The sequence below is a fragment of the Hippocampus bargibanti genome, linkage group LG11, assembly GCF_051943395.1.
Source record: "Hippocampus bargibanti isolate YZ-2025 linkage group LG11, ASM5194339v1, whole genome shotgun sequence".
NCBI lineage: Eukaryota > Metazoa > Chordata > Actinopteri > Syngnathiformes > Syngnathidae > Hippocampus > Hippocampus bargibanti.
Window position 1 is genome coordinate 17,552,837 of NC_142744.1, and position 13,267 is coordinate 17,566,103.

A 13,267-nucleotide genomic window follows, 5' to 3' on the forward strand; every position below is an offset into this window, starting at 1 on the left:
TCGAAAGTAGAATACGAGCAGGCGGCCATGCTAAAAAGAAAGGTTAAGGCGATGAAATCAGATTTCCCACATTCATTCTTTGCCCGGGGAGACTTGATCATGCAGCACTTGGCAACAAGCTCCTCAGTTATGCTCCATTAAATTTGAGCAGCTGCAAGAAACTACATCAGCAAGCCAAATCTTTTTGCGCAACATGGCATTATTTCCGTTCAAGTTTACCATACATACACGAGTTACTTTTAATACAGAATGAATCACAAAAATTCATTCACAGATCCGCTTACTCTCACAACGGTCGTAGGGAGTACTGGATCCTATCCTAGCCGTTTTCGGGTCACAGGCAGAGGACATCCTGAATCGGTTGCCAGTCAGTCACCGGGCACAAAGAGATAAAGAATCATCTGAGCTTATACTCACACAATGGGAGAATGTTCATTCAAGCTTCCGTGTATGTTTTTGGAATATAGCATAGGGGGAAAAAGGAGTACCCAGAAAAAAAAGACAGACAGAGATGGGGAAGACATGCAAGGGCTGCCCTGAGCAACAATCCAATTTTATACATATACAGTAAAGTCTCGTTATATCGATATCGGATATATCGATAGTCCCGGTTATATCGATACTATTTCTATGCACGCACGGAGAAAATTACATGCAAACAGGGTCGGATATATCGATAGTCCCGGTTATATCGATATTTTTTCGGACTCCCTTGAATATCGATATAACGAGACTTTACTGTACATCCATATTATATATTTCTTTCCAATTTTCATAGAAAAGAACAAATCTGTTCCTAATTTCTCGTCGACGCGGATCATATATCACATTTATTAAATGGAAAGCGTCCTAGCTTCTTGAGGTTTCGAGGATACGTCATGACCTAGCGTGTGCAGCAGCATGAGAATCTACAGGAGTACGCACAGGTACAGTCAAACTAGTGGGGTTTCACAATTTTTTCTACTGTATACTGTATTACTACTGGATACAGTGTAGTACTGTAGACAGTACTGTAATGGTAGTACTGTATACTACCATTGTAGCAGGCTTCCGACCTGTGTAAAAAGTCACGTTCCACTGTTCCAATCTATTTGCATGTTTTGAGTCAACAAAAGAAGCCAAAGCAAGGCCCACGCGTGTGGAGAATTCCGATTTGTGGAACATCATCAATGTTCTGCTGTACTTCAAATGCCCCACCAACACACACTCCTGCCTTCTGATCTACATTTGAACGAGTGAATGAGGGGGCTCTTTCCTACTTCATCTTCATCTACTTGTTCATTTTCTTTCCTCTTTCTTTCATAATTTTGCTCCTGTGGAACGTAAATTTCTCCACTGTGAGACTAATAAAGGCTAATCTAATCTCATATAATCTAATCTAATCTAAACAGCTCTCAAGATTCCACTGAAAATTGTGCAAGCAATTTTTAAAGTGTTAATCAATCATACAATTCATCAGAAAGTGTTTGACGAAGTGGACCCCCCCCACCCCCGCTAATGAAGAATTATTTGCTCATCAAGTGACCAAAAAAGGACTAGTGTACTCATCCTGACACCTCTCCACTCCTTTGGGTGCTTGTGAGGTCATCACTCATGTCAAATAAATTCATCATGAGGCGTTCGTGCCTGGCTGGTGTGGCTGTATCGAAAGGGCATCAGCGTTCATCGTGTCTGCTGATAGCGCCAATGCAGCATTTGCAACTTTGTCAATGAGTAACTGCTTCAGAATGTGCATGATTTCACTGTGGCCACTTTCGCCTGCTCCCAGTTTTATGATATTATTACAAAAGCAAAAAATGGAAATATTTATTTGTGTATTTATGGGGTTTTCTTCACATTACTCTGATTGAGCTTCACCACCATGAATAAATAACACATGAGGATTCAATGTTTTGTTGTTGGTGTAAAATACCCACTTCCTGGTAAAGCCGTACACTTCCTTTCAAAGTAAGTAGGCGGACTGCACTCCCACTGCTGTTTGCTATTACTATATTCAACCTTGTTACTGTAAAGTGTCGCCAATGACCTTTAGTTAGTTGCTTTTTCTCCCAGAACGAGAGACATTTTTTACTTCTGCTTTAAATTAAGACAAATGACGTAAGGCATGTGTATCCTTTTTTTACAGTGCTAAACCTAAATTTGGACCAGACAAACAGTCAGCTTCATGAATGTGAGCTTCAGTCAGGATTTAGAATGGGTCACGTGTACTACTGATAGGCTCTTTGTTGGCATCTAGTTTTGTTCGCATACAGCAGGTTTGTGTATTTTCGCTTTAATCAAAGTCATTTCTTTCTCATGGCATTGTGTCGATTGCGTTTGTCTTAGATGTTTTACCTCTTCAGAGAAAGCTTCCTCAGTCCGTTCAACAAGCCTTGGCTCAGAAGGAGCAGTCTGAGTTGGTGTGGAAAACTCAACTTTGATGGTCCTAGTTGGAGGCTTTCCATTTTCATTAAGTGAGATGAAAGACAAAACATTTCAAATAAGCAGAGCAGTCTCGGGGCGATGGGTTCAATGTTCAGGGAAGAAAAATGAATACTGCAGAGATGGGTTTACAGTTCTCAAGGCAGCACCTCCTCAATGGCGGTGGTCATCGTCGTCCTCCATTTCATCTTCCTCGTACTCCCCCATCTCATCCGCAGTGGCATCCTGGTACTGTTGGTACTCGGACACCAAGTCGTTCATGTTGCTCTCGGCCTCAGTGAACTCCATCTCGTCCATGCCCTCGCCAGTGTACCAATGCAGGAAAGCCTTCCTGCGGAACATGGCGGTGAACTGCTCTGAGATTCTCCTAAAGAGCTCCTGAATGGCCGTGCTGTTGCCGATGAAGGTGGCCGACATCTTGAGCCCACGCGGTGGAATGTCGCACACTGCAGTTTTGACATTGCTGGGGATCCACTCCACAAAGTAGCTGCTGTTCTTGTTCTGCACGCTCAGCATCTGCTCATCCACCTCCTTCATAGACATGCGACCGCGGAAGATGGCCGCGACGGTCAAGTAGCGGCCGTGGCGCGGGTCACATGCTGCCATCATGTTCTTGGCGTCAAACATCTGCTGCGTGAGCTCGGGGACTGACAGGGCGCGGTACTGCTGGCTTCCCCTGCTGGTCAGGGGGGCGAAACCTGGCATGAAAAAGTGCAGGCGTGGGAAGGGCACCATGTTGACGGCCAATTTACGAAGGTCAGCGTTGAGTTGCCCGGGGAAGCGCAGGCACGTGGTGACCCCGCTCATGGTGGCGGACACCAGGTGGTTGAGGTCCCCGTAGGTGGGCGTGGTGAGTTTCAGAGTGCGAAAGCAGATGTCGTAGAGTGCCTCGTTGTCAATGCTGAAGGTCTCGTCCGTGTTTTCTACCAGTTGGTGCACGGACAGCGTGGCGTTATATGGTTCCACCACCGTGTCAGACACTTTGGGCGATGGCATGACGCTGAACGTGTTCATGATGCGGTCGGGGTAATCCTCACGGATCTTGCTGATCAGCAGGTTGCCCATCCCGGAGCCGGTGCCACCACCCAGAGAGTGAGTCATCTGAAATCCCTGAAGGCAGTCGCAGTTCTCAGACTCCTTCCTCACCACGTCTAAAACTGAGTCCACTAGCTCTGCTCCCTCTGTATAGTGACCCTTGGCCCAGTTGTTTCCCGCTCCACTCTGACCTGGGAGACGCAAGTTCCATCACAAATGAGACAACCGTAAATAGTTTGTGACCGTCTTCAATCAAACCTTGCTCTAACCTCCCTAATCCTAAATGCCAACCCCCGAAGCAAAACCTTAAATATAAACCTGACCTAAAACCACACACCCCTTATCCAAACATTAACCTCTAAACCGAACCAAAACCCTAAACCTGAATCCCCATACCCCGAACACAGTAGTTTGGTGAGTTGGTCTCAGGGGTTCAACGGAGCCACAGAAAGTAAGACACACGTGACTCAATGTGTTAATTATTTAAGAAACAACCACTTGGCCATTACTGGCTGCAGATTATCTCAAAACATTGCTTGGCCAATCAGCGCTGTGGGAAATGTAGTTTGCTCAGTAGTCAATTTGGGACAGCCATTATAGTATGTTGTACAATTTTAAAAAAGGATACTCATTTCTTGAAATTGTGTTGACGTTTTTTACGTATATATATATATATATATATATATATATATAAATATATATATATGCATTTAGTAATAACAGAAAAATGTTTATTTGTTTATTTATTTATCTCCACTCATGAAGGGTTCGCTGAATGTGCATTTGAACTGGACGGGTTCGGTACCACTAAAAAGGTTAAGAACCACTGCCCTAACATAAACCACAACACTAAACCCTACATCTTTAACCACAATGTTTACCACTAACACCAACTTTAACCCTCAACCTCCTAGCACTAACCTCCCTAATCCTCAACTCCAACCTCAGAAGCAAAACTTTAAATACAAACCTTAATCCTGATCTAAAACAACACACCCATTATCCAAATATTAACCTCTAAACCGAATCCCCATCCCCCTAACATTAACCACAACACTAAGCCTTACACCCTTAACCACATTTTTTATGACTCACCCCAACTTTAACCCTCAATCTCAGTTTGTGCCTGCCCAAAATTTCGCCACCTCACCCTATCACTAATCTCCCTAATCCTAAACCCCAACCACTGCAGCGAAATCTTAAATAAAACCCTAACCCAAAACCACATACATCAAAACATTAACCCCTAAATCGAACTAAAACCCTAAACCCGAATACCCATATCCTTAACATTAACCAGAACACTAACCCCTACACCCCAAACCATATTTTTTACCACTAACCCCAACTTTAACCTAACTCAAACCCGAAAGCCAAAACTGGCGAACCCTTAACTCCCTAACCCCAATCCCCATGGCACAATTAACATAAAAAATCTTGCCCACATTTTTTAAAAGTCATTGCTTTCTGTGGCTATAAAAAGCATGATGAAAATATTTCTCATTCAATAATCCACAGCAAAAACTAGGCTGAGTTGTCTCTCGGTTTCATTTTGGCCATGGTGAGAATCAATACAAGGTGCCAGTGGCTTCGGATCCTGACCCTTTGCTGACGATATAGGCAGGCCTTCCACTGTGACCACCAGGAGAGCTGACAGCGTGTCACCTAGCGCCACGCCAACAATGCATCACTCCACTTGCACAACACCGTGAAGGTTTGCGGAATGTGGGTGCTCTTGACAGACTCACATTATCACTGTGTGTGTGTGTGTGTGTGTTTGACTCAGGGGAGGGCAGTGGGCCCCATAATTCTACTTACCAAAGACAAAGTTGTCAGGCCTGAACAGCTGGCCAAATGGACCCGAGCGAACTGAATCCATGGTCCCAGGTTCCAGGTCTACCAGAATGGCTCGAGGGACAAATTTGCTGCCTTTGGGATGACAAACAAGAGAGAGCAACTGAGTGATGCCATTCCTAACTCAGTGACCGAATGTCTCTCCATCTGTCTCTGACTTATTAAATTGTTCTTGTTGTTTTGCTTTTGTTTTTTTCCTAATACACCCTTTTCATTGAGCATGCCAACAAAGGGCTGCAACACACTGCATTGCTTCTTCCAGACCACTGGGCCTCTTAAAGTGCTGAGGTCGGCATAGGCGGTTCAAGCAAGGCCCTTCTCAAAAATGTGCCTTCCTTTCAAGCCTTGTCTTTGCCCGAACAATGAGCCCCTGTATTCTGCAGTAACCAGTCACCACTTTTTGTCCTCCATAGCAACGTTATGACTTTTGCAGAATAAAAATCCATTCTTCTTAAAAAAAAAATACTAAGGGCACTCTTCTGTCAAAAATTATTGTGGACTTGTCCATTAGTCATCTTTAAATAAAATCCTTTTTTTTCTCTTACGAATCACCATTTTCAGTTTTATTTGTCTTGAACGCAATATTAGCCCCTTCATTTATCAGTGCTACTTATTTGTCAAAAAAGCATCGCCTCACTTGCATACTATTGTTATACAGTATGTATAAAATATGTAACTGTTATTTGTTTTAGCCTCAATAATACCGTATTTTCGGGTGTATAAGGTGCATCGGAGCATAAGGCATGAAAATGTTTTAATATATAAATACAGTAAAGTCTCGTTATATCGATATCGGTTATATCGATAGTACCGCTTATTACGCTACTATTTCTATGAACGCAAGGAGAAAATTACATGCGCGCAGGGTCGGATATATCGATAGTCCCGGTTATATTGATATTTTTTTGGACTCCCGAGAATATCGATATAACGAGACTTTACTGTATATACAAGTTTTCCAAATACGTACAGTGCTACCTTGGCTTACGAACTTAATTGGTTCCCAGACAGAGTGTGGAAGGTGAAAAGTGTGAACCCCAAAAATTATTTTCCCACAGGAAACCATTAAAATGAGAATAATCCGTTCCCAGGTTCCCATAAAACATAATTTTCTACTTTCTAATTTTCTAAGTCTTAAAACTACACAAAATATGCCTTATTTTATGTATAATAAATGTGATATGGTATTATAATTAAAGAAATAAACTGTACTGTATAAAAAAGTCGTTTTATTTACCTTTGTGATGGTCGTTGATGGCTTGATGGAATGGAGTGGCCGGTTTCCTCAACATTAAACACTTGATGAGGAACGTAACCTTCTTTCACCATCTTGAGGAATGATCCCTTGTAGGTGCTTTCTCTGTGATAATTATATCAAGTTCCTCATCAATTTTGTTCTGTTTAGCTGGGTTGATTGCTTTTTGCATCAAGTGTACAGATGGCTTGTGCAGGTTGTTTGTGGATCCTGATTGATGGGATATTTTAACCTGGCAGTCTACACTCTGCCTTTGAACCATGAAAGTTGAAACTCTCTCACTGTCGTCTGCCAGTATCTTTAATGTTTAAACCCCAACCCCCCTCACTGCTGCGTTCTTGACCAATCACATTGCTTAAACCAAAGACTGGGGGTGGGGAATAGAGGACAAAAACAGTCGGCTGTCTTTTTGTTGTTAGAAGAACGGGCTCGTTCGAGAACGACATCACTCATTGAGGCAGCTCCGTGTACGAAAAAAGTTTGTATGCCAAGGTAAAATTTTCATAAATGTAACGTTCGTAAACCGAAAAGTTTGTAAGCCAAGGTGTTCCTAAACCGAGGTATCACTGTATAAGGCACACCACATTATAAGGCCCGACAGTCGAGGCTGGGTTACGCACTACTTCTTCAAGGGGAAGTGGAGTCGGTGGCTGCTGACAGTAGTTGCGACAGTAGTTGTGGCTCAATATGACTTCACATATAATGTTTGAAGAAAATCAAGAAAATACGGTACTTTGAGTTTCTGTATTGTAATTATTATGAAAATTTGTGATTGTTCTTTAATAGTCGTAAATTGATGATACATTTTATGGTTATCCATTTAGGATGGCATTCGACATGCATCTTGCGACTGCAGATAGCATATAACCTGGCTAACTCTGGCGTATTTATCAATGTGTACTGTCTATGATATCAATAAATAAAATAAATATATAAATAAGTAAAATAAAAGTGAACTAATCATGTAACGATTTCAATTAAAAAATGGATGGGTGGGTTGGATGGATGGATGGTTGGACAGAGATAGATAGTTAGTCATCGTAGTTGACTGCCACTGTGGGCTAAGTGAGCTGTAACCTAAGGTAACCCCACTGCAGCAAGTGCAGGAGGCAGGGAGATGAGATGCGAGGAATGATACCTGTGCTCCCTATGGACGGCGGGCACACGGCGGAGGTGGACATGGATATGGAGACAAAAAGGATGTTGTTATTGTTAGCTGCCATTTACTCTCCTCAATTGCGTTCCTTCATGTCAGGACCTACTTTCTCGCAGGGAAGGTCATGCATTTATAATTTGCAGTTGTAGTTTACCTGACGCCTCATTGTAGTACACGTTGATCCTCTCCAGTTGCAGGTCACTGTCGCCTTGGTAACTGCCTGAGGGGTCGATGCCGTGCTCGTCGCTTATCACTTCCCAGAACTAGAAGACAACAATTTTGTGCAAATCTCACATTTTCCTTTCCTCAACATGACTTTTTTTCCACACTCCACATTCAAGCCACATCTTGTCAGTATCACCAAATATTTGCACAAATGCCACATTGAGCATGCTAAAAAACCCACATAGCTGTGAATGACATTTCCAGAAGACATTTCAATACGTTTGACCCAATTTTCTGTGCAGGATCTGAGACAAACATTCACAGATGAATGACATTTTCTGTCTTTAATTCATTTGGTTTGGTCTCATGTTATTGGGATTGTTTTGTTTTGTTTTAATGATTCAAACGTGGGAGGCCCGGTAGTCAAGTGGTTAGTACGCTGACTTCACAGTGCAGAGTTTAAGACACGGTCCGGCCACCCTATGTGGAGTTTTCATATTCTCCCCAGACCCGCATGGGTTTTCTCCTGGTACTCCAGTTTCCTCCCACATTCCAAAAACATGTATGGCAGACCTATGGAACACTCCAAATTGACTCTCGGTGAGAGCGAATGGTTGTTTGTCTTTGTGTGCCCTGCGATTAGGTTGTCTCCTGCCGAGTGCCCGAAGACGGCAGGGATAGGCTCGACCACTCCCCGTGACCCTAATGAGGATTGACCGGTCCGGAAAAAGGATGGAGGAAGTCAAACGTGCATTTTTATAAAAATAACTTAACATACCTGCTTTTCCGAATAATTGATAGAACGTAGTAGTTGTGTTAAGTTCACACGGTCTCCTTAATATCTAATTTACAACAGGTTCTTTTATGACAGACAATGGCATTTTAGGTGTTCAATTACCTGACATGTTTCGCCGTGTACTTCCGCCATCATCAGAGTGTCACGGATGTTGTTATGACACACTTTTTTCAGATGATGTTGCTATGAGGGCGTGACCTACCTGTCATATCTGACAGGCAAGTCACACCCCCTCCAGGATACGGCTCAAGGTAGTCGAGAGCATGTAACCTCCCTCATCCCTCTTGATGGTCTTTGGTCCTCGGGTGATGGTCACAATATCCGTGACACTCTGATGAAGGTGGAAGTATACACCGAAGCATGTCAGGTAATTGAACACCTAAAACGGCACTGTCTATAATAAAACAACCTGTTGTATATTAATTAATAGAACGTTTGATAGGACGATATATAACATTCACATCTGTTGACAGAATGTCGCATCCATGTTTATATTATCATTAATGAATGTAAAAAATTCTTATATCTGAACATCGATGAGAAGGTTTCTTCAGCCGTCATCTGAATACTTTTTTGAAGGTGTCGGACATTTCGCCTCCTATCCAAGAGGCTTCGTCAGCGTTCGCCTTCAAATTTGTACGACTGAGAGCTTACACAGACGTTATATCTGAACATTATTTTTATTTGTTTTTATTTTTGTACATTCCCTAACCTACCATATGTTGTTGAGTCCATGGCATTTGTTTGACATATGTAACTCCCCCTCCCCATTCAAACTGCACTCCCTTCCCCGGTAGGAAATTAAAGAGGTATTTTTGGTGTGAGGGAAGAAAATATGAACATGAACCTGAAGACCAACACCATCAACACCTTAAAAAAACACAGTGATGATTTTGGACAGAAAGAGCAAGACACATAAATCCAGGATGCTTCGTCCGTACAGATCAGGCAAGATACAAAAGCCACACCCTTGGCATGACCTCCATTCAGCAAGTGCGCATCTGCTTGACCTCAACATCATTTGAAACTTGATTGCAGAACTCGAACGAGACGTGATTACAACTGAATTAATGAACTGAATATTTCTGTAAGAGTGAAAGCGTCAACTCTCGACATTTGACGAGTTGAGTACCTTGGCGCCGATCTGATTGCCACATTGTCCAGCCTGGATGTGCACAATCTCCCTCATGGTGCAGTGCGCTGTGCCGATGGGCGATGGCTGACTGGGTGGGTGGTGCGCTGGGTGGGTCCGCTCCTGTGTCGCTTCAGCCGATGTGTGCTTGTCAGTGTTGAGGGGCTGCGCCGCGACTCTGAGTCAACGCTTCCCTTGGACAGATTATGAACGATGCCGGATGAAGGATGACGTTGCAGCATCTGCAGCATCTTCAGCATCTTCAGCATCCCTGGCAGCCAATGGCAGAGCTTGGCTGCGACGCAGCGGACCGCGAGCGGCAAATGTGATGCATCATCATGAGCAGCATCAGCATTAGACTGCCTGACGAGTAAAATGAGGCCGTTCTATGTCCAGCAGGTGGCACATGAGAGAGTGAGAAAAAATGTCTACATGCACATGACTTGATTTGCTATGTAATTTGCATTCATCACATTTTCTTTGGATGATCTCACATCATATCACTGCACTTCCTGTGCAGTGATATGATGTATTTATATGTGTTCGGGCAGTAGGTGGGGATAACCTGAACTGGTTGCCAGCCAGCCGCAGTGCACATATAAACAGACAACCATCCACGCTCACACTTAAACAACAAGACAATTGCAAATTTCCCCATTGTGGGACGAATAAAGGTTTTCTGATTCTAATTTTCTGATTCTGAATTCAGAGTGTTCAATCAGCTTGCCATGTATGTTTGTATGTATGTATGTATGCACTGTAGGGCCCCGCCTGCAGCTGCAAAGGTGGCAGTCGTTTTAATCAGTGTCAGTTAAAAGGACTCCCGGCACGACCATTCAGTGTCGGGTCATTGTTTGTTTCACCCTGTCAGGTTTGTTTCATCTTGTCATGTTATACTCGTTTTGTTTGCTACTTTGGACCTTTCTGTTCTGATTACTTTTTTTGTTTGAAATTATGTTCCTGATGACTTTATTTCATACAAGTAGTCAAATACACCATGCTCGTCGTCCCTCCTGCCTGCTTTTTTGGGGTCCACCACAACCTCCACCTTGCAAACCGTGACAGTTGGAATGAAGGAGGAAAGTGGACCACCCGAAAAAAATTCACAATGGCCCGGGGAGAACATGCAAACTCTACCTAGCGTTGCTGGAGCCAGGTGTGTTGTTTATTGTGTGTTGTTGATTCCCGCTTTGGCCTTCCTGTGTAAATCTTGCATGTTCTCCGCATGCTTATGTGGGATTTCTCGGGTTACTCCGGTTTCCTCCCACATTGCAATAACATGCAAGGTTGTCTAATGGACCACTCTAAATTGTTCTTGGGAGTGATTATAAACACAAATGGTTGTTCTGAGCGAGTGAGTAAAGTGAGGTAGTTACATACGACACTACCTCACTTTACATTCAGAAATTACATGTATTATCTGTTGTCAGTTGTATGTCTTTTTTAGCCACAGTATAAGTGCCTTGCACGCTGGGTCATTAATTTCATCTGCGCTGTATGTCATGCATATTAGCATATTTGACAATAAAGCTGACTTTGACTTTGACTGCCAAACAGTTCGGGTGTCCCCCACCTACTGCCCGAAGACACCTGGGATAGGCCAAGGAACACCCATGACCCTCATGAGGATATCGATGAGAAGGTTTCTTCAGCCGTCATCTGTACAAAAGTGAAGGTTTCGGACGTTTCGCCTCCTATCCAAGAGGCTTCGTCAGCGAACTAAAGTCTGACTGGTCGTATCGGCCCCATTTATATATCCCTAATGTCCAGACATGGTGGCGCCGGACACAGCTATGATAGGTCCCTACTCTCAGGTTGGGGGGGGGGGGGGGCAGGGGACGCCTCCCTGTGGCCCCACTGATTGTTCCTACATTCCTGACTAGCGACTGGCCTATTACCCCCACTCCCCCCGGTATCACCTCATCAGCATGACGACCCTCATCAGCATTGCGAAAGTTGCCTAACCTGTTTTGCCTAAGCAGGCTATTGTATGAACGATCCAAATTGAACCTCACCCCACCAGACCGGTTTAATGAAGGATTTTGTTGTTTTATAAGAATCGCTTCTTTTACCCCCCTTTCAAACCATCTATGTTCTTTCGCTAAGATTTTAACGTCATTGTCGTCAAATGAGTGGTTGCTAGCTTTTAGGTGCAAATGTACTGCCGATTGAGGCCCACTAGTATTATCCCTGCGATGTTGATAAAGTCTTTTTTTGAGAATTTGTTGAGTCTCCCCAATGTACTGCTCTTTACAATTTTCATTCTTACAATGTATGGAATAAACTACATTACTTTGTTTTTCATTTGGCAGCCTATCTTTTGGATGCACTAATTTTTGCCTTAACGTGTTTATCGGTTTGAAATAAGTAGGAATTTTATGTTGCCAAAGGACTCTGTAATTTTTCAGAAACTCCTGCAATGTAAGGTACTGCTACTCCTCTCCTTTTTGTATCTTGAGAATTTTTGGTTTCATTCCCTATTCTTTCTTTCTGACATTTGTTGAATGACCACTGAGGGTACCCACAGTTAGTGAGTGCTCTCCTGATATGTTTTGACTCCTTTTCTCTACCTTCAGTGCTAGTTGGTATTAGTTTAGCCCTATGCTGGAGGGTTCTGATAACTCCTAGTTTATGTTGTAAAGGGTGGTTAGAGTCAAAAAGTAAGTATTGGTCAGTGATAGGTAACCGGACTATCACCTCATGAGGATATGTAGATTAGAAAATGGATGAATGGATGAAGGGATAGATGGAGAAAACAACAACCTTAACTTTCTGCACAGTGGAAAGTCTCTCAAAATCTTCAATGAACCCAGCATACTTTTGTTTCTTAAAGTGGAAGGAAGCTGGAGGACCCACTCCCTACAGGAAAACAGCAGTTACTTCGCGAATCCCCAAATCCCAGGCCTGCGGACCACCCGCCCAAACCACAAGTGCACCTTGCTGCCTTGATAACATTTATGAAGACAAACTAATAAAAAGTGACTGATATGAATGTGTTGAGCCAACTTGAATAAGGAGATGCATGCCAAAGATCACATCCTGTTTGGCTGCGGAGAAAATGGCGGCCTTCAAAGCATGTTCACTCCATTTTATATCTCCCAACACAGACACACACACACACATACTACACCTTTTTATTATTTTGGCGAGTTATTCATTAAGCCGCCCTTTGTCCTCGATAAGCCAAACGGAGGTTGTCTTCAGCAGGGACCTCAATCCTGTGGTTGCGTTTTGGGGGAAGTCTTAATCATGCTTAGTGTGTGTCTGTGTGTGCGTGTGCGTGTGTGTGTGTGTGTGTGTGTGTGTGTGTGTGTGTGTGTGTGTGTGTGTGTGTGTGTGTGTGTGTGTGTGTGTGTGTGTGTGTGTGTGTGTGTGTGTGTGTGTGTGTGTGTGTACAGCTTTAAAAGGATTGATAGCACGGCTGAAATATCCATCACGATGCTGTCAACACAG

At 43.3% G+C, this 13,267-nt stretch overlaps 1 protein-coding gene across 2 annotated transcripts; it reads right to left on the reverse strand.

Annotated features, from left to right (window-relative positions):
- Window positions 1-11: 11 nt before the first annotated feature.
- On the reverse strand, window positions 12-13,010 carry LOC148891821 (tubulin beta-2A chain). 2 transcript variants are annotated; one of them, XM_089007684.1, is made up of 5 exons: window positions 12,945-13,010; window positions 9,815-10,177; window positions 7,876-7,984; window positions 5,275-5,385; window positions 12-3,647 (listed from the first exon to the last, which is right to left on the reverse strand). In XM_089007684.1, exons 2-5 carry the CDS (start codon window positions 9,869-9,871, stop codon window positions 2,575-2,577), a joined length of 1,350 nt encoding a protein of 449 aa, XP_088863810.1. In that variant the 5' UTR covers window positions 9,872-10,177; window positions 12,945-13,010; the 3' UTR covers window positions 12-2,574. The 2 variants fall into 2 exon arrangements, with proteins under 2 accessions (XP_088863810.1, XP_088863811.1); XM_089007685.1 differs by lacking the exons at window positions 9,815-10,177; window positions 12,945-13,010 and adding an exon at window positions 8,785-8,979.
- Between the last annotated feature and the right edge of the window lie 257 nt (window positions 13,011-13,267).

What these genes read in the sequence shown, in the direction of transcription:
- LOC148891821 (XM_089007684.1), bottom strand. Translation starts at nt 9,871, where the DNA reads ATGAGGGAGATTGTGCACATCCAGGCTGGACAATGTGGCAATCAGATC. An exon ending in GTACTACAATGAGGCGTCAG is followed by an intron (nt 5,386 to 7,875) that starts GTAAACTACAAC and finishes GTCATCCCAAAG; the next exon opens with GCAGCAAATTTGTCCCTCGA. An exon ending in GCCTGACAACTTTGTCTTTG is followed by an intron (nt 3,648 to 5,274) that starts GTAAGTAGAATT and finishes TGCGTCTCCCAG; the next exon opens with GTCAGAGTGGAGCGGGAAAC.